We start from the raw sequence: 20,781 nt of genomic DNA, 5'->3' as shown, positions 1-20,781 counted from the left end.
GAGAGACGGAGGGCCTTCTGCAGTTTGTGGCCAGGGTGGAGAGGGGCGGGTGAGAGATGGCAAGTTCTGTCCTGTTCAGAGTCCTGCCCTCCGTCCTCCTTCCCAGTTCAACTTTGTGGGACCCATTGGAACTGGAAAAGCTGGCCCTGCCAGCTTGGACGGGTATCATCTCTTGCTTCTCCCCTGCAGGGCCCGGCATCACTGGGGGCCTTCCCCCAGCACTTAGGTCTTTATCTTCCAAACTGATGAGCGTTGACAGCAGGTGGTTGGACCCCTGGTCCCTTGGGGTTCCCATCTGTCTGGAGAAAGCAGACCTTCTGTGGTTTCCATGTCTCTGGATGTGCCCTTCAATCAGCCTTCAACTGGCTGGTTTTTTTAAAACTATTCTTTAAGGTGTAATATTTTAAAAATAGCTCTAGAAGCTATAATTCACATGAAATAAAAACCACACCTTTTAAGTGTAAATCGGGTAGGTTTTAGTACATTTAGAGTTGTGCAGTCGTGACCACTATCTAATTTTAGAACATTTCTTCACCCCATACCCATTAGCAATTATTCTCAATACCTCCCGACCCCCAATCCCTGGCAACCACTAGTCTACTTTCTCTATGCATTTGCCTACTCTGTGCATTTAGTATAAATGGAATCACACAGTATGTGGTCTTTGTGTCTGGCATCTTTCATTTAACGTAATGTCTTTCCCTTAGCGTATGTCAGTACTTCATTCCTTTTTGTGGCCGAATAATATGCAGTTATAAGGATAGACCAGCCCTGGCCAGGAGGCTCATTTGTTTGGAGCATCGTCCCATACACCAAAAGGTCTCAGGTTTGATTCCCGGTCAGGGCACATACCTCGGTTGCAGGTTTGATCCCTGGTCAGGGCTTGTAAAGGAGGCAACTGATCGATGTTTCTCTCTCACATCACTATTTCTCTTTCTCTCTCTCTCATCAATTTAAAAAGCACGTCCTTGTGTGAGGATTAAAAAACAGAAAAGGATAGACGACATTTTGTTTATCCAATGTCAGTGATGGGCATTTGGGTTGTTTCCACTCTTGGCTTTTGTAAATAATGCTGCTGTGAACATTCATGTACAGGTTTTGTGTGGACATATGTGTTCCTTACTCCTGGGTGTACACCTAGGAGTGAAATTTCTGGGCACTATGTACAATATTTTTTGGAGCTGCCAAACTGATTGTCAAAGCAGCTCCACTGTTTTACATTCTTACCAGCTGCGTCTGAGAGTTCAGATTCCTCCACTCTTCCCAACGCATTGCCAAAGAATCCTATCAAAGAATCATTGCCTAACCCAAGTAATGAGAGTTTTATCCTATGTCTTCTAAAAGTTTTATAAATTCAATTTTCACATTAGGTCTATTTCCAATCTGAGTTAATTTTTGCTTATGATATGAATAAGGCATCCAACCTCATTGTTTGCATGTGGGTATCAAGCCAGCACCATCTGTTGAAAAGACTGTTCTTTTCCACCGTTGAATTTTCCTGGCATTCTTATCAAAAGTCAATTGATCGCAAATGTAAGGTTGTTCTTTTCTGGACTCCTGATCCTATTCTATTGATTGTATGTCTATTTTTATGCCAGCCCTTCACTGTGAGTTCTGAAATTGAAAAGTGTGCATCCTCCAACTCTGTTCTTCCAGAATCTTTTAGATTTCTGGGGTCCCTTGCATTTATATTTAAATTTTAGGAATAGGTGGTCAATATCTGCAAAAAAGCAGCTAAGATTTTAATATGGTTGAGTTGAATCTGTGGTCACCGTGGGGAGTGTGACCACTGATGTCTCTGCTTGGTTAGCTCGGTTCAGCGGATGATTGGACAGAGAGGTCCGTAAGTGATTTGAGCAGTCAGCCTTTCTGCCTGTGCTCAGGGGCTCCCTGTACGTGTTGGAGCACATCTTCAGCCCTCCAGCACTTCACACCTTTAGTCTCCACGTCCTGATTGCACAGAATTCCAAGGTCAGCCAGATGTGAGGGTTTACAGGCTTTTCAGGACTTTCCTGACCTGCACACAGCCCTGTACACGTGGGTGGCCTTCCAGATCTCTAAGAATATATCAGAGCTTTTCAAAGCTGCCCGTGGACGTCTCATTGCCCAGCATCTCTTTTTCCCCTCTTTTTTTTTTATTACAGTAAAGTACACATAACCAAAGTTACCATCTTAACTATTTTTAAGTGTACAGTTCGGTGTTGTTAGATACATTTGCATTGTTGGGCAGCCATCACCACCATCTGTCTCCACACTCTTTCTGACTTATACAGTGAAACCCTAGACCCGTGAAGCAACAGCTTCCCATGCCCCTCCTCCCAGCCCCTGGCAGCCACCGTTCCACTCTCTGTCTCTATGATTTTGACGACTCATTAAGTACCTCAAATATAAGTGGGATCATAAAGTTGTAGCATAAGCCCGAATCTCCTTCCTTTTAAGGCTGAATAATATTCCCTTGCATGGATGGACCACACTTTGCTTGTCCAGTCATCTGTCGATGGACAGTTGAGTTGCATCTGCATTTTAGCTATTGTGAATAATTAAGCTACATGGTTGTACAAATGGCTTTTTTGAGACCCTGCCTTCTGTTTTCCTGGATATATAGTCAGAAGTGAAATTGCCGTGTCAAAGGATAATTCTATTTTTAATTTTTTGAGGAACCTCCATAGTATGTTCTACAGTAGATGTGCCATTTTACATTCTCATCAACAGTGCAAAAGGGTTCTAATTTCTCCATATGCTCACCAACACTTGCTTTTTGGTGTGTGTGTGTGTGTGTGTGTGTGTGTGTGTGTATAGTTGTCGTCCTAAGAGGTGTGAATCCCCAGCATTCCTTTTTATTGTGCTTGTCCAGTTCTTGTTTGCTTCAGCTGGCACCTTACCGCAGGTACTTTCAGAGCGATTCCTATACCCTAAAGTCTTCAAACATCACAGCCCCCCTTAAAGAATTTTGAGAATTACCTCTATACAGATTATAAATGTTTGGAAGTTGGATCTAATTTTCTCATATTAAATATAGTTACAAAGTATACAGTTTCCAGCATGTTGTAAAAATTTCATTTAAAATATAACTTTTATCATTAAACAATTGCTGCTGATGGTTCTAACAAAGGCCTGGAGGAAGGGGCTTTCCCCTGTGAGTGGGGCTCCCTAGGGCGGTCTAGCAGTGACAGTTCTGTGGGTGAGGGGTTTTGGGGGGCAGCAAACCGGTTGTGCCCCCCTCAGGCTGTTAGGCTGCTGGTTTTCAAAGCTGAGGAGAGGGAGACAGGAAGTTAAAACCACACAGATTGCTGCTCTGAGATTCAGAATAAACCCTCCTTGGATTGTTGAAAGCCTTTGTTAAACTCTACAATTCTCAAAAAATTTATCTTGACCCTTTTCGTCCGTGTTCTGATGGCTTTAGGAGTGGGCTTTGCAGATTATTACTCCACTGTTCCAGAGGTGCTTTGAGTTGATGTCTCAAAACAGCAAATACGCTGCGCTTCCCAAGCTCTTGGCCATCATCTTGGGTTTCTACCCGCTTTTGTCTCCTTGCTTCTTGACCAAGGAGAAGGGTCTTGCTCTTTGACAAAGAAGCTTATCAGTCACATAGTTTGCTCGGTAGCACATGCCTTTTGTAGCAGCTGGTATTATTTACTCCAATAGCACTTGCAGGAGCCTCCCCTTCTTAACTACAACATGAAATGCGATAAGTGGGTAGGTAGGTAGGTAGACTCTTTCTTTTCTAATTACAGTATAATGATCATATTATTATTATTTAATATTTTTAAGGCGAATATAAATGAATCACATTTACAAGTTGATTCACTTTCATTATTGGCCTCCTTTGTCTTTGAGATGATGTTTTTTAATTTTATGAGATAGCCCCCCTCCCCCTGCTTTTACTATTCTGCTGTAGGAAAAATAGTTGGGTTCAGCTATGAAATACAATAAATATCATCAAAATAATACTAGAATGACAGTTTATTTGTCTGCAAGCTCTGGGAAATAAGGAGTACCTCTGTGAATTTCCTGGTAATGAATGAAAAAGTGCTTGATTTTTTTTTTTAACCAGTTTTCAAAATAATGGATTGGTTCCCATGGCATCATCCAAAAAGTGAAAAATAAATTTTTGGTTATTATAAACAAATGTATTGATACATACTGGTTGTGTTTAAACCCATAATAATTATGATCCATATTGGTGATCAAATACACAAATAATCCCATCTTGCCCTAACCGGTTTGGCTCAGTGGATAAAGCGTCGGCCTGCAGACTGAAGGGTCCCGGGTTCGATTCCAGTCAAGGGCACGTGCCTGGGTTGTGGGCTTGATCCCCAGTGGGGGGCATGCAGGAGGCAGCTGATCAATGATTCTCTCTCATCATTGATGTTTCTATCTCTCTCTCCCTCTCCCTTCCTCTCTGAAATCAATAAAAAATAAAAAAGACATAGGGTGGCTGAATGGATAACAAAACAAGACCCTTACATATGCTGTCTACAAGAAACCCACTTCAGATCTAAAGACACACAGAGACTGAAAGTAAAGGGATGGAAAACATATTTTATGCAAATATAGACATAAAAAAAGATGGGGTAGCAATACTTTTATATCGGACAAAATAGGCTTTAAAACAGACTAAAAAGAACAACATTTAATATACAATAATCAAGATATGGAAGCAACCTAAGTGTCTATCAATAGATGAAAGAATAAAGAAGCAGTGGAATATATATACAATGGAATATTACAAGGCCATAGGAAAGAATGAAATAGGTCAGACAGAGAAAGAAATATACCATGTGATTTCACTTATAACTGGAATCTAAAAAACAAAATAAAACAAACAAACTCATAGACACAAAGACCATTTTGACAGTTGCCAAATAGGGGGACTTTGGGGGACTGAGTGAAAAAGGTGAAGGGATTAAGTACAAGTTGGCAGTTACAAAATAGTCATGGGGTGTAAAGTACAGCAGAAGGAATAGAGTCCGTAATATTGTAATGACTATATATGGTGCCAGGTGAGCACCAGACTTACCTGGGGGAATCACTTTTTAAAGTGTATCATTGTCTAACCACGCTATTCTACACCTAAAACGAATGTAATATTGTGTGTTACCTGATACTGAAAAATAAAAAATGAAATAAAAGAATGATGAAGATGGTAAATTTTGTTATGTGTATTTTGCCACAATAAAAATATTGGGAAAAATGCTTTGATCCTATCACATTTCACACCTCTTTTTCCAGACTTTGGAGCTCATGCAGCATATGAAGCATGTTCATCATGGGGCCTCATGACCAAACACAAATCAGACCTGCTTCTGTCAGGGAAACATCTGAATTCATTATCATTTCAAATCAGTATATTGTAGCCCGGCCGGCATGGTTCAGTGGTTGAGCATCAACCTGTGAACCAGAGGTCACCGTCCGACCCCTGGTCAGGGCACATGCGTGGCTTACGGCTTACAGGCTCAATCCCCAGTGGGGGGCATGGAGGAAGCCGCTGATCAGTGATTCTCTCTCATCATTAATGTTTCTATCTCTCTCTCCCTCTCTCTTATTCTCTGAAATAAGTAAATAATATTTTTTATAAAATCACTATATGGTATAGCTGAAACTAATGTAGCCAATATAAGTTTGTATACCAACTATACCTAAATTAAAAAAAATTAAACCTTAACATGTTAAAACATATTTTGAGGAAAATTATTAAAAGAACTGAGAAACAAATTGAGGTGCATCTTAGATCAAGTGCCAAATGCAGTTAGACTGAAACATTGCAGAATAAGTTATTTAATGGCTGCTGTTTCTCATTACTTAAATTGCAGGATGGGGCACAAATCTAGGAGGCGTGAGAGGAATGAGGGCGGGCCTGAGTCCCTAAGCGAAAATGAGCATGTTGTGCCCAGTTTGGGGGAATATTTAACTAAGATTTATTTATAGAAGTCAGAAATACTCTTACTAGTCTTATTAGACATGATTAAAGTCATTTTATATATTTAGTGAAAAAAAAAATGAGAAGAATGGTGAAGATGGTGTATACTGATCAAAAACTAATTGCTCAGGAAATTAGCATCCTATATAATAAAGAGCTAATATGTAATTAGATCAGACGGTGGAACCTTAACATGTGCAGGTCTGTATGGTTGGAGTGGATATGCTATTGACATCATGTCCAGAGGATATGGTGACTTCCAGAACGACCTTCCGGAACGACCAATGGGCGGAGGGTGGGGCCGTGAGGCAGCCGGGGTTGCGAGGGCCAAGCCCCTTGCACGAATTTTGTGCATCGGACCTCTAGTATATTAGATATATGAGATGGGAAAGGATGGTTGATATTGAAGTAAGCATATGTGATGTGATTGACTAACCAAATCTGAAAAAATCACATTAAACCTATGTGGCAGGCTTGATCTCTTCTGTCTTAAAAAGTTTTATAGCCCATGTGTGGGCCTGCCAATGGTGTATTCTTAGAATACTAGTAAATATTGAGAAGAAAATTATTGCTTATCTGTAAGTAATGGGGGGGCTTTAGGTTTGCTCTGCTCTGGGCACCGGCCCCAGCCCTCCCCTGGCCCCTTCCAGGCCCTGCTGAGTTCAGAGCCTTTCTTCCCTAACTCAGCCATTGAAGACAGCTTTTCCCAAACCAGTGCTTTGGGTTGTCCCACAGCTGTGTGCCTTGAAGTTTTCTTATTCCTGGGGCAGTGCAGGATGGGTGAGGATTTGTTTTCCTTTGCTTTTTAAAGGGAAATGCCTCGGGAGACGGTTCTCCAGAGATCTGTGGAAGTTGACGTCTGGAGACTAATTCCCTTAAAACCAGTGGTTTTATGTGTGCGGTCCCAGCAGCATCTGTTTCTCCTGGGAACGTGTAAAAATGCAAATTCTAGAGCTGCCAATTCGAGAGCTTGGGCATCTCGGTGGCCGATGCCTGCCCAGATTTGAGAAACGTGCAGACCTGTATGGTTGGAGTGGGTTTGCTCTTGACATCATGTCCAGAGGATATGGCGACTGGCTTTTGTGTAAACATTAGGCATTTCATTTTTGTGTATTTTGGAACCAGTATAGTCCGTGTGCAGTTTTATTGAAGAGCACAGAATCTGTCCTGCCTGATGCAGGAAGGTCCCTGTTGCCAAGTGAGGAACAACAGCCAGAACCCTCACTCCAAACAAACAGGCGGTGTCTTTGGGTCCCTGGACAGTTCACCCGGTGGGAGGTGACCTGGGGTCCTCTCGAGGCAGGTGGCCCAGAGCTCTGCAGGCAACTCTGTGGGTATCTGAGCCAGGCCAGGGCTCCCAGAGCAGGAAGAGTGTTTTTTTAATCTTTACCTGAGGATATGTTTTTTATTGATGTTTTTTATTGATTTTTCAGGGAGAGAGAGAGAAAGAGAGAGAGAGAGAGAGAGAGAGAGAAGAGGAACATCGATGACAGAGAGAAATATCGATCAGTTGTCTCCCTATGTGCCCCAACTGGGGTTTGAGCCCACAACCCAGGTATGTGCCCTGACTTGGATTCAAACCCACAACCTTTTGGTGTAGGGGTTGATACTCCAACCAATTGAGCCATCTGGCCAGGGCAGGGCCTTTTTTTTTTTTTTGAAGAGAGACCTGCTCAGTCTCTGTGGCCAGTTTCAGAGCCTATGCTCTCTGTCTCCTCGAGATTTGTGAATCGTCGTTTTTACCAGGCCCCCCACCTGTCTCCCTCCTTCCCTCCCCCTCTCTTTCTTTCTTTCTTTCTTTCTTTCTTTCTTTCTTTCTTTCTTTCTTTCTTTCTTTCTTTCTTTCTTTCTTTCTTTCTTCTTCTTTTCTATTTTGCTTCCACTTCTGATCCTTTTGAAGTACAGCTACTTGTTTTTGTTTTTTAAATGCAAATTATATTAAATCCTTGCTTAAAATTAAAATTGTTCCAGGGCTTCCTGTGCCTGTAGGGAAAAGTCCAGAAGTGTCAGCTGCACTTGCCTCCCCTGCCTCCGAGTGTCTGAGCTGCTCAGGGCCGTGCTGGTGTGGTCCCGGGCCTCAGATCCTGTGAGGAATGAAATAGGCGTTTTATTCCATCGGCTGTGCTTATAGTTAATTTTGATACTGCTTTCCCCGTACAGCCTGAGCGTGGCGCCTGTCCTGCTCTCAGGACTTGTTGAGTCAGCTGCTCCCTTGTGGGCTCATGTAAGCTCTCTGAGGACAGGGGCCCTGATTGCCACTGTGTCCCAGGCCTTGTAGAAGCTCAGTAAACACTTATTAATCTTTGGTGCCCTTTCCCTGTTGTTCATTTACGCCCGTATCTTGCATTGTAGTTTGGGGCTGAGTTCCGAAGGTTCTCCTTAGACCGCCAAAAGCCTGGGAAGTTTGAGGATTTCTACCAGCTGGTTGTGCACACCCACCACATCGCCAACACCGAAGTGACCATCGGCTACGCAGACGTGCACGGCGACCTGCTGCCCATCAACAACGATGACAACTTCTGCAAGGCGGTCTCGAGCGCAAATCCCCTGCTCAGGGTCTTCATCCAGAAACGAGGTACTGCTTCCCTGGCTCAGCACTCATGTCAGAGATGAGTACAGTCCTCAGTTTTGTCTGCCATGACAGAGCCTGAGATTTTGTTTTCTCGCCAGTGGTAAGAGACGAAAGGAATTAACATTTGTTTGGTCAACATTACTTTATTAGAAAGGCTTAAAAATATCTAAACGGTATTTTCCACTGTAGTGTTGACTTCTGATTTTTAAATACTGAGGAAAAAAGTAATATTGATACTTTCAGTATTTTAACTGGAAGCAAGTTAATTCAGTAACGAAAAGGCCTTAGTCAGTAACCCAAGAATGAAATTTAAGGTTGCCAGTATGTTTTCCACTGTGTTTTTGGGGTTGGAAAAAGATGTTAGTTTTAAATTGTTACTTTGGTTAACTTGAGCTCTGAAGACCTAGTTTTGCTGTGACAACATCAGAGCCACATTTTTTATTTGTTTTCTCTTCGCTAAGTTTGGGAGAGCGTTAACATTTCAAAATTATATACCTTTGAACAACATGGGGGTTAGGGGTGCCAACCACCTTGCACTCAAAAATCCACGTATAACTTTTGACTCCATAGAGTGCTGCTGTCCCTGGGCACTTACAGGGGATCCATTCCAGGACCCCCTGCTGGTACCAGAATCCGGGGATGCTCAAGTCCCCTCTATAGGACAGCCTAGATCAGTGAATACGGTCAGCCCTCTGCATCCTCGAACTCCTAGCCACAGATCAGAAACAGGGCAGGTGTTTATTGAAGGCCGTCCATGTGTAAGTGGACGCACACAGGTTGTTCAAGGGTCAACCGTACTGACGGAAAGAACCCCCTGAGGTGACACTTGATTTTCGGGAAATGGGAAAACGGCGTTTTATGGTTGACTTGGTCATGACTGTCCCCCTTCTCCGAGGACACCTTCTGTCACATGTGAGCACTGGGTGCCCTTAAAGAACAGAGGCCTCGGGAAGACCTGCAGCCCATGTGCGTGCTACTGTGACTTTGATCTTAGCAGGAGGGGACGGGTCCTGGTCTCTGGATGGGGGCAGAGCCTAAGCACCCACTAAAGTAGCAGCCACAGCCACGAGTGCAGGGGAGGCCCTCGGGGACACGGGGCCCGGGGCTCGCTGCGGCAGGTGCTGCTCTCCCGCGCAGTTGTCCTGAGGTGAGCGGCAGCATGTGCACAGCTCAGAGCACACTGGCCGGTGGTCAGTGCTCCGGGAATGAGCTGTCACATCCTGTTTGTAGTGACGGAGGGAATGCATGTGGAGAGGGAGCACCAGGAGACCGCTGACCTCACTCTGGACTTTTTTCTGGCACAAGATCAGAAAGCTCCACCTCTGCGTTCCAGACATCAACACAGCTGTCACTTCCTCAGGTGGCCTGGGGGAGTGGCTGAGGCGTAGGACCCTCTTCTGCCTCTGCAGGCCCTGGCTTTGCTGTGGCTGCTGCATCCCCCCTGCCCCTGCGGCCCCCACCGCACATCACGTGGGCAGGTGTTCGTGGGCAGGTGTTCGCGCGCCCCTCTCCCAAACGCTCTACCTAAGGCGCCCGCCTGCCCGTCGGCTCTCTCTGCTGTGGTTGCTCGCTGCTCTCAGGGCTGGCTTGTCCCACAGGTCGTGCTGTCGGCTCACTGGTGTGGGAGGTGAGCAGTGGGTGTGAGGCGCCACGTGGACTGCAGGGGACGCGGGCTTTGTCATCTGTGGGAAGGGAACGAGTCTCTGTACCGCTGCGTGTGGGCTGGGCGTGGAGCAGGACAGAGGCACTGTCTGCCCTTTACGAGGCCAGTCCTCATGACACCTGGCACCCCCGCTCTTGATTCCCCGACGCTGAGACACGGGAAGCTCTGGGTCTGTGTGTGCAGCTGGGGCTGCATTAACTTCCAGGCTTTTCCTCGCCGCAGGGCCGAGGTCTTGCATCCTGTCTTCATTATTTACTTTTCCTCCTTCCTGTGGCAGCAGAGAAATAGCCCAGAGATGAACGAGCTGGCTTACGGTTCCGATCCCTCTTGTTCTCAGCGTGAGCCTGTCACCTGCAGCCCCTGCCCCTTTCTCTGTCATGTGGCAGCAGGAGCTCGGAGCACCTGAGACTGCCCCTCCGGCACCTGCTCCCTGGCTGTGACCAGCGAGCCCCCCTGTCCTCAGCTGAGGCACCCACCTCAGGGTGTTATCCGGCTGACACAGGAAGATGTCCCCGTGTTCACAGCCGTCAGTGTCCCTGCACAGGATCGGCAGGGCCCGCCAATAGAAATCACAGACGTGTTCATATTGTGTTAGTTGTAGCCAGATATCTTGAATATCATTGATAGTTAGTCATTATTTAAAACAATGGTACAGATTGTTATTTAATGTGTTAGTGAGAAATCACATACAGTCAGCCCTCCATGTCTGTGGGTTCCACATCCATGGGTTCAACCAACTACAGATCGGAAATATCTGGGGGGAAATGTTTTATTTTTTTGCTGATGTGCTACACAGTGAGGCCTCCTACAATGGTTGTATCTATACTAAACACGTGCAGACTTTCCCTTGTCATTCCCTAAACAATACAGCATTATATAGCATTTAAATTATTTATATAGCATTTAAATTGTGTTAGGTATTATAAGTAATCTAGAAGTGATTTAAAGTGTATGGGAGGATGTCCGTAGGATATATGCAAACACTAAACCATTTTATATAAGGGACTTGAGTATCCATGGATTTTTATATCGAGGGCGGGGGAATCCTGGACAATTCCCTTATGGATATTGTGTACATAATTGCTTTAATATTTTGATAGTTGTCTTCAAAGTGATCATTTCCTCTGTAATCCCATGTATTTTACTTTATGCCTTTAAAAATGCTACCCCAAGAAGGCATTCCCAAGCACTATGAGATGGCTGAGGGTTCTGGGCACTGGGGTAAGGACACTATTGCAGTCAGCATTTGGGAGCTCAGACAACAGGCCCGGAACCAGTCAGGGGACTTTTCCTGCGGACGCTGGGTGGTGTTTTTGCCCGAGGGGCAGAGGACCACCCCTTTGGCTTCACTTCTACAGGCTCTTCTGCATTTACTAGACTTCTGAGCCCTCTGACCAGGCTGGGCTACTGTTAAAAGCTGTGGGGTTTTCCCTGGGTTAAATAACAGATGTTATTATGCCTTTCACTTTCATGCTTTGCCCATTTTAGTAAGAGAATAAAGTAGTCAGAGGCAGAATCGGGAGTCCTGTTTGCATATTTGGGCGACAGACCCAGCCAGTGTTAGGGAAGCTCGTCTCTCTGTGCCCTGCGGACGCCTGTCCTTCCCGAGGAAGCTGGCCCGGCCAGAGAGAACGCAGGACAAGACCAGCAGAGATGCTTGGAGTGTCTCTTTCTAATTTTAGCCGAATAAACAGGAAGTGCAAATACCCATCGAATAATTACTTCAACTACCCTGTGCCTGTACTCTTGTTATTTAAGAGATGGGCCTCTTTACCTCTCGGGCCCCAGCCCAGGAGTAGAGGTGGAATCCTAATTGAATTTCATTTGCTCTCTGTCCCTGGGGTACCACTGCCCGGGCATCAAGAGGAGGTTGATGAAGTCTTCATTATACTACAAGGCTTTCGGAACAATTAGAGTGCTCTGAACTGTTTACTTTTAAACTAGCCTAAATATAGCACACTTGCTTGTATCTGTTAACTGTTCTCTGGCAATTCTTTGGGTTTCTCGAATGAGGAAGACACATTTATAAACTTTTTGATTTATCAGAAGTTGAATGATTGGGAGATGGGGCGAGGGTGTGTGTGTGTGTTTGCTTGTGATTCCACTTAAGCGAGTTGCCAGAAAAAGTAATTAAGGCGTGTTCTTCCAAGTAAAATGTATAGAATTATTGAGAGTTTGGTTTAGACATTGGCAGAATCTTGTCACCAGGCATATGAATCCTGATTATGATGGCTATTCTTGGATTCTGTATTCAAAGTAGCTGGAGATGTGTTTGGTTTTAAGTTGGAGGTTCACTGTGTAGCAGGAATTAAAGCTGCCACCACTGAATTTCTGTATCCCCACCCTGTTTCATTCTTCCTCAGACCAAGGCTCTTTGAGTTGTGAGTAAAGGTATAGGTTTGCTCATGTCCCTACACCCTGGAATCTGGAGCTTTTTCATGAGACACGTCTGCTTCTTTAATTGTCACTGTGTCTTGGAAGTTTGAGTATTTGAAGAATTTCTTTCCTTTTTTTTTTTTTAAATTGAAAAAAGGGCAAAACCTCTCCCACTGCCTCCCGTGGGAACATGCAGAAAACAAAATGCCTGACCCAGCGCCCCCCTTCCCCCCAGGAGTGGGAGTGATGGGGAGAGAATGTGCTGATGCAGCTCGTGAAAAGGAAAACAAAGGCCAGCCGCCCACTGTCCGCAGAATCCAGGCCTTGTCCTGCGGGCCGGCCTGCAGGCTCTGACCAGTGCAGTCCACCTGAGTCTGAGCGCTGCCTCTTCCCCTCCAGTCAGAGTTTACACAATGGAATTGGATTCTACTCTTTTCTTATTTTCTAGTCATATGTACTTTTACACATTCTAGCCCAGAGTATAATTTATAATTTGGATTCATGCATTTAAAAAACTTAACATCATAAATAACCATGTCCTATGTCATTAAGTTATTTGTAAGACTGTTTTTAAAAGTTTGTTCTGTTTATAACATCTTCATAAAAGAAAACTCAAACAATGTGGAAACAACACTGCCTTGAGGTGGTCACTGTGTCCATTTTGGTGAGCCCCTCCAGACCTGTGGTGCGGACAGTCCCTGGGACCTCGTGGTACATAAACGGGGTCATAATATGTGTCCTGTAGAGATTATTTTAACCTAAAATTATATTTTTTACTTTCTGTACATATATGTAGATATATATGATCCTTTTTTTTTTAAATCCTCACCCAAGGATATTTTTGCCATTGATTTCTAGAGACAGTGAAAGGGAGGGAGGAGAGAGAGATGTGAGGGAGGAAGACATTGATTGGTTGCCTCCTGCATGCACCCCTACCTGGGCTGGGGAACCTTGCAACCGAGGTATGTGTCCTTGACCGGGAATTGAACCAGCCACCCTTCGGTCTGCAGGCTGATGCTCTAACGACTGAGCAACCGGCCAGGGCTATATGATCCTTTTAATGGACATATCAGTTGTATGAATGTAACAAAATTTAACCAATTCTTTATTAATTTATATTTCAACTGTTCCAATTTTTCGTTATTATAAACTGTGTTGTACATGTTTAGATTCTGTCAGGATAGGTCAGTGGGGCACCTGTGGGCAGGGGGTGGTGAGTCTGATGGGGACAAGGGGGAGGTTTAAGCCGAGGCTTAAACTGCTCAGTGTCTCCTGCAGTAGGCGTGCAGTTTGGGAGGCGGGACCTGCTGAGTCTGGAGAGCATGGAGTTAGAACCTGGTGTGATGTTTTATTAAATGTCGCTGAAGGATGGCAGGGCGAGAAGTGCCCACCCCTCTGGGCTTTGGGGAACACGGGGTTCAATTTGAGCTTTGTGGCCCTCGTGGGGGTTGGTTGGCCACAGATGTCAGCACAGAGATGTTGGCCTCTGGCACCTTCCAAAAGGCCAGTCCTTCCTTCATTGCCCTATGACCTGGACGACGGTGCCCGGTCAGCCAGCCAGCCCTAACTTTGCACCACAACATACAGAGCCCCCAGTGAACACGCAGCTCCTGGGCCGTCACCACAATGGTCCCTCCTGAGAAACAATGGACTCCGTGGCCCATTAGTGTAGAGGAGTTCGTTGTGTAAGGGATGTTACCTGCACCAGTTTGGAGTCCGGAGATATAAAAATTTCCACCGTGACCTCTTCTTTTCCAGCAGCGTAAGCAAGATTGGGATTTCCTCTTGCACCGTGGTGTGTCTTCCTGTTTTTTCCCCTGTATCTCTGTCCTTTCCATCTCTCCTGTGGGAAAGTGACTCAGCACCGAGGCTCCACCTGCACCCGGTTCTCGTAAACACCGAGGCACTTTGTGGCCTTTCACAGATGCAGACAGGGCACTGGGTGGGACCGCCAGTGGAGTTTGCAGCTATTTACGCCTAAGCTGCCTTCTGGGGGTGGTGTGAGTGCGGGGGATGCCCCCGTGGTCCTGCCCGGCACAGCGCAGCCTCCACAGAACCACGGAGTGCAGACGACCGGGTTGGGAGTGCTTTACCCTGTAAAAGGAGAGTGTTCAGACCACATATATTAGCTAATATATAACTAGTTTTTTTTAAAATATATTTTATTGATTTTTTACAGAGAAGAAGGGAGAGGGATAGAGAGTTAGAAACATCGATGAGAGAGAAACATCAATCAGCTGCCTCCTGCACACCCCCCAGTGGGGGTGTGCCCGCAACCAAGGTACATGCCCTTGACCGGAATCGAACCTGGGACCCTTCAGTCCGCAGGCCAACGCTCTATCCACTGAGCCAAACCTGTTTGGCTATAACTAGTTTTTTATTGTGGCAAAGCACCTGTAACATAAAATTTACCACTTTAACCATTTTTAACTGTGCGATTCAGTACTATTGAGTTCATTCACATGGTTGTGCAACCACTATCTATCTCCTGAACTTTTTCATTCCCCCACCCCCACCCCCCCGAAACTGTAGCAGTAAAACAGTATATGTTTTGCTGAGTTACCGTCGAACTCCAAGAAGTGGCTCTGTACCTGTAAGGATAAATTCCTATAAAATGTCCATGGCACACTCACCACTGCTATATGTCTACAGTCTGGTTAAAGGTTGCAAATCACTTAGGAAATAATTGTCACTTGTGGATGGAGTCATCACATCCCTGTAGAGACACCAGGCTTTCCCCACCCGCCTGGGTGCTCAGACCTGTTCCTCCCACGCTGACCCTGTGCCTTGGACTTTGCATGGCAGGTGGTGAGTCTCAAGTTAAATGACCAGGAAGAAGCCCCTGCCAGCTCCCCTGGACATGCCAGGGCACCAGCAGTGACTTGGAGGGGTGGGAACCCTAACCTGGCCCCCACCTGTGTGGGACCTCTCTGAGCTGTGGATCTCGAGATGCCGGTGCTGGACTGTGTGTGTCTTGCGGGTGGGAGACCCTGACAATCCCAGGACATAGCCACAAAGACACTGCAGGTCCGCCCCCTCCAAACATTTCCATTTTGTCTCCCAAAGCCAGGGGGGAGCTCCTGGTGACCGCCCGCTCCCACAGTTCCTCCCTGCAGCTGTTAAGCCCAAGAGATTCTCTGCTGACAGAGATAAGAGCGAGAAAATGGGGAGACCCTCCTCGCCCAAGGTGACGAGCTGGTCCCCACTCCTGAACTGCTTGTCTGGGAGTTGGTGGACCCAGCATGGCACACCCGTCGGTGTCCTGACAGCCAGCCCCACAGCCATGGGAGCTGGCTCTCCCTGCTGTCAGGTCTGCCCTCCCTGGCCTTGGCTCACCATGGCGTGGGCTGCAGTTGGGGCGGATGGTTGGTTGCGGCCTCTTCTGGGCTCCTATGCAGATGGGCCCCAAGTGGCCCCTGCCCATCCCCCATGTGACCTCAGTGGGCACTCAGCTTCAGAGACCACCAAAAAAGTGTGGAGATGCTGCCAGCCTTTCGGGAGCACGTGCCGAGCTGGGGTGTAGAGCCCTGCGTCACCCAGGGGTGTCTTCTGGGGTAATGAAAACCTGTGAAGTAGGCAGCAGATGCACCAGGAACTGTGGAATTGTACACATTCACGCATGCACTCAGTGGCAGGTAAGCCAGGTACCACACGATGTCTCAGTCCAACTGTCCTAGCACCTGGCCTTGAAGCTGGTGCTCTGCTCCTTCTCTGGAAGGAGGGTCTCGTCTAACAGAGATGACTGTGGGGACCCCGTGAAGCAGTGTCCCTCAGGGTCTTCAGGGTCTACTGAGTGGGAGACACAGGCCGGGGCTCCACCCCAGTCACCGTGGGAGCTTCTCCCAGCCTCTGTGCTCAGGAGCAGCAGGCGCAGTGATGGACAGCTGACATGGGCAGCATCTTGAGAGGCTCAGAGGAGCAGAGACGGCCCTTTGGCACTTGGTCCTGCCCAGCGACCCTCTGCTTAGGAAGGGCCTGCCGCTGTGTTTGCGCTGGACTCGGCTGATGGGGCAGCTGAGGGAGGCAGGGCCCTTGGCTGAGTTGGAAAGGACTGAGGACCTGGCTGGTACCCCTGGTGTGGGGCTCCTTCCATCTCCTTTGTGAGGGAAGAGGACGGTTGGCTTGGTGCACTGGCCAAGCCAGGGCTGCCGACTGCCACCGTGCGAGTCGCTGGAGGGTCTGCTCTAAGTAGGGGCTTTCCTGCCAGCAGTTATTTTCGGCTGTTTGATTACAGTTGTCCTCTCGGGCCACCACTATAGCGTCCTGTAAATACAGGCTGAGCGAGTCACAGCCCTGGGCTGTGGAGTCGGCTGGGACGTGGACACATGGACGGCCACGCTCTTCCTGGAGGTGACAGGGGTTCCCCTGAGGCTCTCAGGAGCGTCTCTGGGGAGACAGAGCCCATGGAGGCTGCTCTTCACACAGCCTCTGCTCAGACACTGAAGTCGCTCATATCAGATCCACCGTGAACTGGGGACACGTCGCTGCAGAGATCCCAGCCACCCTCCAAGTCTGACAAGCTGACAGAGTGACCAGGAAGCAGTCCTAACAGGCTCCTGAGAGGCCGAGTGCAGTCTGTCCTGCCTGCGTTCTCGTGGGACACTTTCCCCCCACCTCCTTCCTCCTATGCCAGGAAAAGATTTCAGTGAGAGAGAGTGGGAAGCCGACTTGTGGGACGTGGAGGGGCCGGATGACTGGGGAGGTGGGTAGAGCTCAGCTTGGCCTTCAGCACAGTTTGCAGGGGCTGATGAGAGGAGAGCACTAATCTTCTTGCTGGAGTGTCGTGTCCAGGCCACAGGCCAGTGGGGCACAGCCATGTGGCTTGTTAACTGGCCGGGTTGGAAGGCTGACAGGAGTGGTCAGACCCTAGAACTGCTAGCATCTCAGTTCTGGGTGTTGGAACCTGGGTTTGCAGTTGGGAGAGACAGCACACGGGCCACAGGAGGGCCTGCGGGAGCTCACACCCCCCTCCCCGGGGAGTACTGTGTCTGGATCGGTGACTTAAGATAAAATAGTGTCAACTACAGCCACAACTCAGAAGAGGTAGAAATCCTATAAAGCAAGAGGGTTGACTGAGTCCACGCATTCGCTGCTGGTCCGAGCATTTTTAGTTAAGCTTTCTGTCCGAGCTCAGCTCCCAGAACACGAGTGTTTTCCATCCAGCTCCCTGAAAGCACCAGCGTCCTCTAGCTGCTGGGCTGCGGGGGCCCCTGGACACACACAGTGGTTAAAGTGAGCCTGCTTCCTCGGCTTATCGGCGTGTGGCCTTGGGCAGGTGACTTCATCTCTCCTGGGCCTTGGTGTCCCCACCTGTTGAACCTCGGTTTGAGGTGATTAAATATTTGGAAGTCCCTCAGAACGGTGCCTGACACATCGGGGCTTTGCTGAGTGTGAGCTGTCCTCCTCCCTCTCTTCTGTGGCGCCAGGAGGTGCGATGGGAGCTGAGGGTGTGTCCTGGGGATCCTGGTCTCTGAGAAGCAACAAGGACAGCTGGGTCTGCCTGGTTCCCTTCGGCACCTGATCGGCTGCTGCACATCCCCTCGCAGGCCTGGTCGTCAGGCCCCCAGAGCCGTAGTTCTCACACTGCCTGTCTCCGGCTGTGGGACACCTGTTCCTTCCACCTGGAGCAAAAATTAAGGACAGTTAAGCCCGTGTTGCACGTTGAGTTCTCACGGGGAAGAAGTCCATGTGCAGAACTTGTGTGTCGCCAACCACCCCCACCCTCCCCCAGCAGAACCAGGCCACCCCACCATGGGAAGAAGCCTAATGGAGTAAGTCTTATTGGATTTTTCCTTGATTTCTTAAGATGGTTCTGAAGACCAGAAAAGATGAAAAGACATTAATCATGAAGCAGATTTTAGGGATTGATGATAAAGTGTTGTACGTTACTTTTAAAACAGTGGAAGGAAACCTGGCTGGTTGCTCAGTGGTTAGAGCATCAGCCCATGGACTGAAGGTTACAGGTTCAATCCCCAGCCCCTGTGAGGGCACGTGTGGGAAGCAGCCAATCAATGTGCCTCTCTCACATTGATGTTTCTCTCTTTCTCCCCTCCCTTCACTCTCTCTAAAAATCAATAGAAAAAATATCTTTGGGTGAGGATGAAAAAAAACAAAAACAGAACAGTGGAAGGAGTAGCAACTACAGATGAAGTGCTTATTAATGCTTGATTTCAGATGTGCACAGCTAAGGGTCGGTGTGTGCATGTGTGTGACATGTATGTACGTGGCTTGTGTGTATGTGTGCATGGCATGTGTGCATGTGCATGCATGTATCATGGTGTCCCAGGGTCTTTGGTTTTGTGCTTGAAATAATTTTGCCTCAGGGTGGTGTGAGTTTGGCTTCCAGTTTGACTAGATAGGAAACACTGAAAATCAACTTACTTTCATTAAAATCAGTTTTAAAATCACTTCTTCCTAATGCATTACAAGTAAACCACCTTCTGAGGACATAATTGGCCATTCCACATGGGTCTGTAAGTAGAGACGCTGTGGCTTTGCCACCTGTATGCCCAAGGAAATTAATTACTCAGCTCAGCAAAGCGAGTCGGCACCTCCTAGACTTTATTAATCAGGGAAGGTACTGGAAAACACCCAGGCCACACCCCTGAGTGCCTGACCCTCTAGGTCAGGGGTAGGGAACCTTTTTTCCACCAAGGGCCATTTGGATATTTATAACATCATTCGCTTAGTATAGTTCACTTGATATAAATGTATGTTGCTATGAAAAAAGCTCCTAGCCCTAGCTGGTTTGGCTCAGTAGGTAAAGCGTCGGCCTGTGGACTGAAAGGTAGGTTCAATTCAGGTCAAGGGCACGTATCTCAGTTGCAGGCTCCTCCCCAGCCTGGGCCCTGGTTGTGGCTCCTGCAGGAGGCAACCAATCAATGTGTTTTTCACATAAATGTTTCTCTGTCTTCCCCTCTCTCTTCCACTCTCTCTAAAAATCGATGGAAAAATATCCTCTGGTGAGGATTTAAAAAAAAAAAAAGCTCCTAGATTTACTGAATTTCGAGTCCCGTCTGCGGTTGCCTTGGCAGGGCCAGACCAAATGATTTCTCGGGCCTCATATGACCCCCGGTCTGGACGTTCCCCACCCCTGTTCTAGGTCATCGTAGACAATGTGATTTTCAAATAATACACAAGAAAGAAGTTTCCTTGTGTCTACAGCAGAACCTGGAGCTCCTGCGCAGACAGCTGAGAAGGTTGCCTGCGAACAAGCCAACCACGTCCTCTGGATTTACCTGCTCAGCCCAGCCCCTGTCTTCCTGCTGCGCCAGCGGGTAAACTGTTGTCTGATTAGGTTTGGCTTTGCTTTGGATCCTGTGCTCCTCATTGAGCCACCTCAGAGGACTGTGCTGGTGGCCGGCGGGACCACTGGCTCACACCTGTCCCCAGGGAGCGAGGCAGCAGCAAGGCTGAGTGGACGCTGCTTTCAGTGGGCGCAAGGAGTGGGCACAGGCTCCCAGGGCTGCTTGAGTGTCACTAACCTGGTGAATTCAGAAGGAACAGAGCACACTTTTCCTTTGGGATCATCTTCTCAGACTTGCGTCAACTCCTACCTACCGTGTCACCTTAATCTCTGCCCTCTGCAAATGAGGATGATGTTATTGTTGGGTGCTTGTCTGACAAAGGTGCTATTACAGTTAATGAAATAATGTGGGCAGATGACCTACAGCTTCTTCTAAAAAGCAAGGTCCTGTGTTTGAAGCATCATTGAAGCTACGATAATTAGCAGGTTCGTCTGCCACTTGCCTCTCTCCCTGTGGACTGAAATCAGGACAGGTGTTTGGATTGCTGCTCCTTCCTTCTGCAAAGCCTGTGTCCTCACCAGCGCCACCTCAGAAACCTGCACAGAAGCCAAGATGGAACCATCTAGAATGACTGAAAACTCCCAAGTTTGTAACAAAAATGAAAACAATCCAAAACAGTCAGGAGGAAAAAGAGCCTTCAACAAAAGTGGAAACGCATCACAAAACAGTTCAGTTGTGAAGCCTGGCACCTCACCAGTGGTCTGCTGCTGGCCAGGACTCCCCAGCTGGGTCTCTGGGAACCTGGGGTGGGGAGGTGGGGACAGCTCCTGTCTCTGCTCTTGTGGGACCCATGTCCTGGGACACAGGTACTGGTGAGCCTGTTTGAAGTAGAGAATATGAACTTATAAAGCGAAGCTTGTACTAGACAGTGTGGTAAAGGCAAACACTTTCAGGCTTTAACTCATTGATGTTGATTTTAGCCTAATTGAGGGGAGAAGAATAC

At 47.4% G+C, this 20,781-nt stretch overlaps 1 protein-coding gene across 1 annotated transcript in view; it reads left to right on the top strand.

Moving 5' to 3' along the window:
• The window catches only part of PARD6G (par-6 family cell polarity regulator gamma), a 64,585-nt gene that overhangs the window by 15,900 nt on the left and 27,904 nt on the right, over positions 1 to 20,781 (top strand). Inside the window, exon 2 of the mRNA XM_006097397.3 lies at positions 8,273 to 8,495. Within this exon, the coding sequence (XP_006097459.1) occupies positions 8,273 to 8,495 (223 nt within the window). The remainder of the gene's footprint in view (positions 1 to 8,272; positions 8,496 to 20,781) is intronic.

Source organism: Myotis lucifugus, unplaced genomic scaffold, assembly GCF_000147115.1.
Source record: "Myotis lucifugus unplaced genomic scaffold, Myoluc2.0 scaffold_200, whole genome shotgun sequence".
Classification (NCBI taxonomy): Eukaryota; Metazoa; Chordata; class Mammalia; order Chiroptera; family Vespertilionidae; genus Myotis; species Myotis lucifugus.
This window is presented reverse-complemented; position numbering and strand designations above follow the sequence as displayed.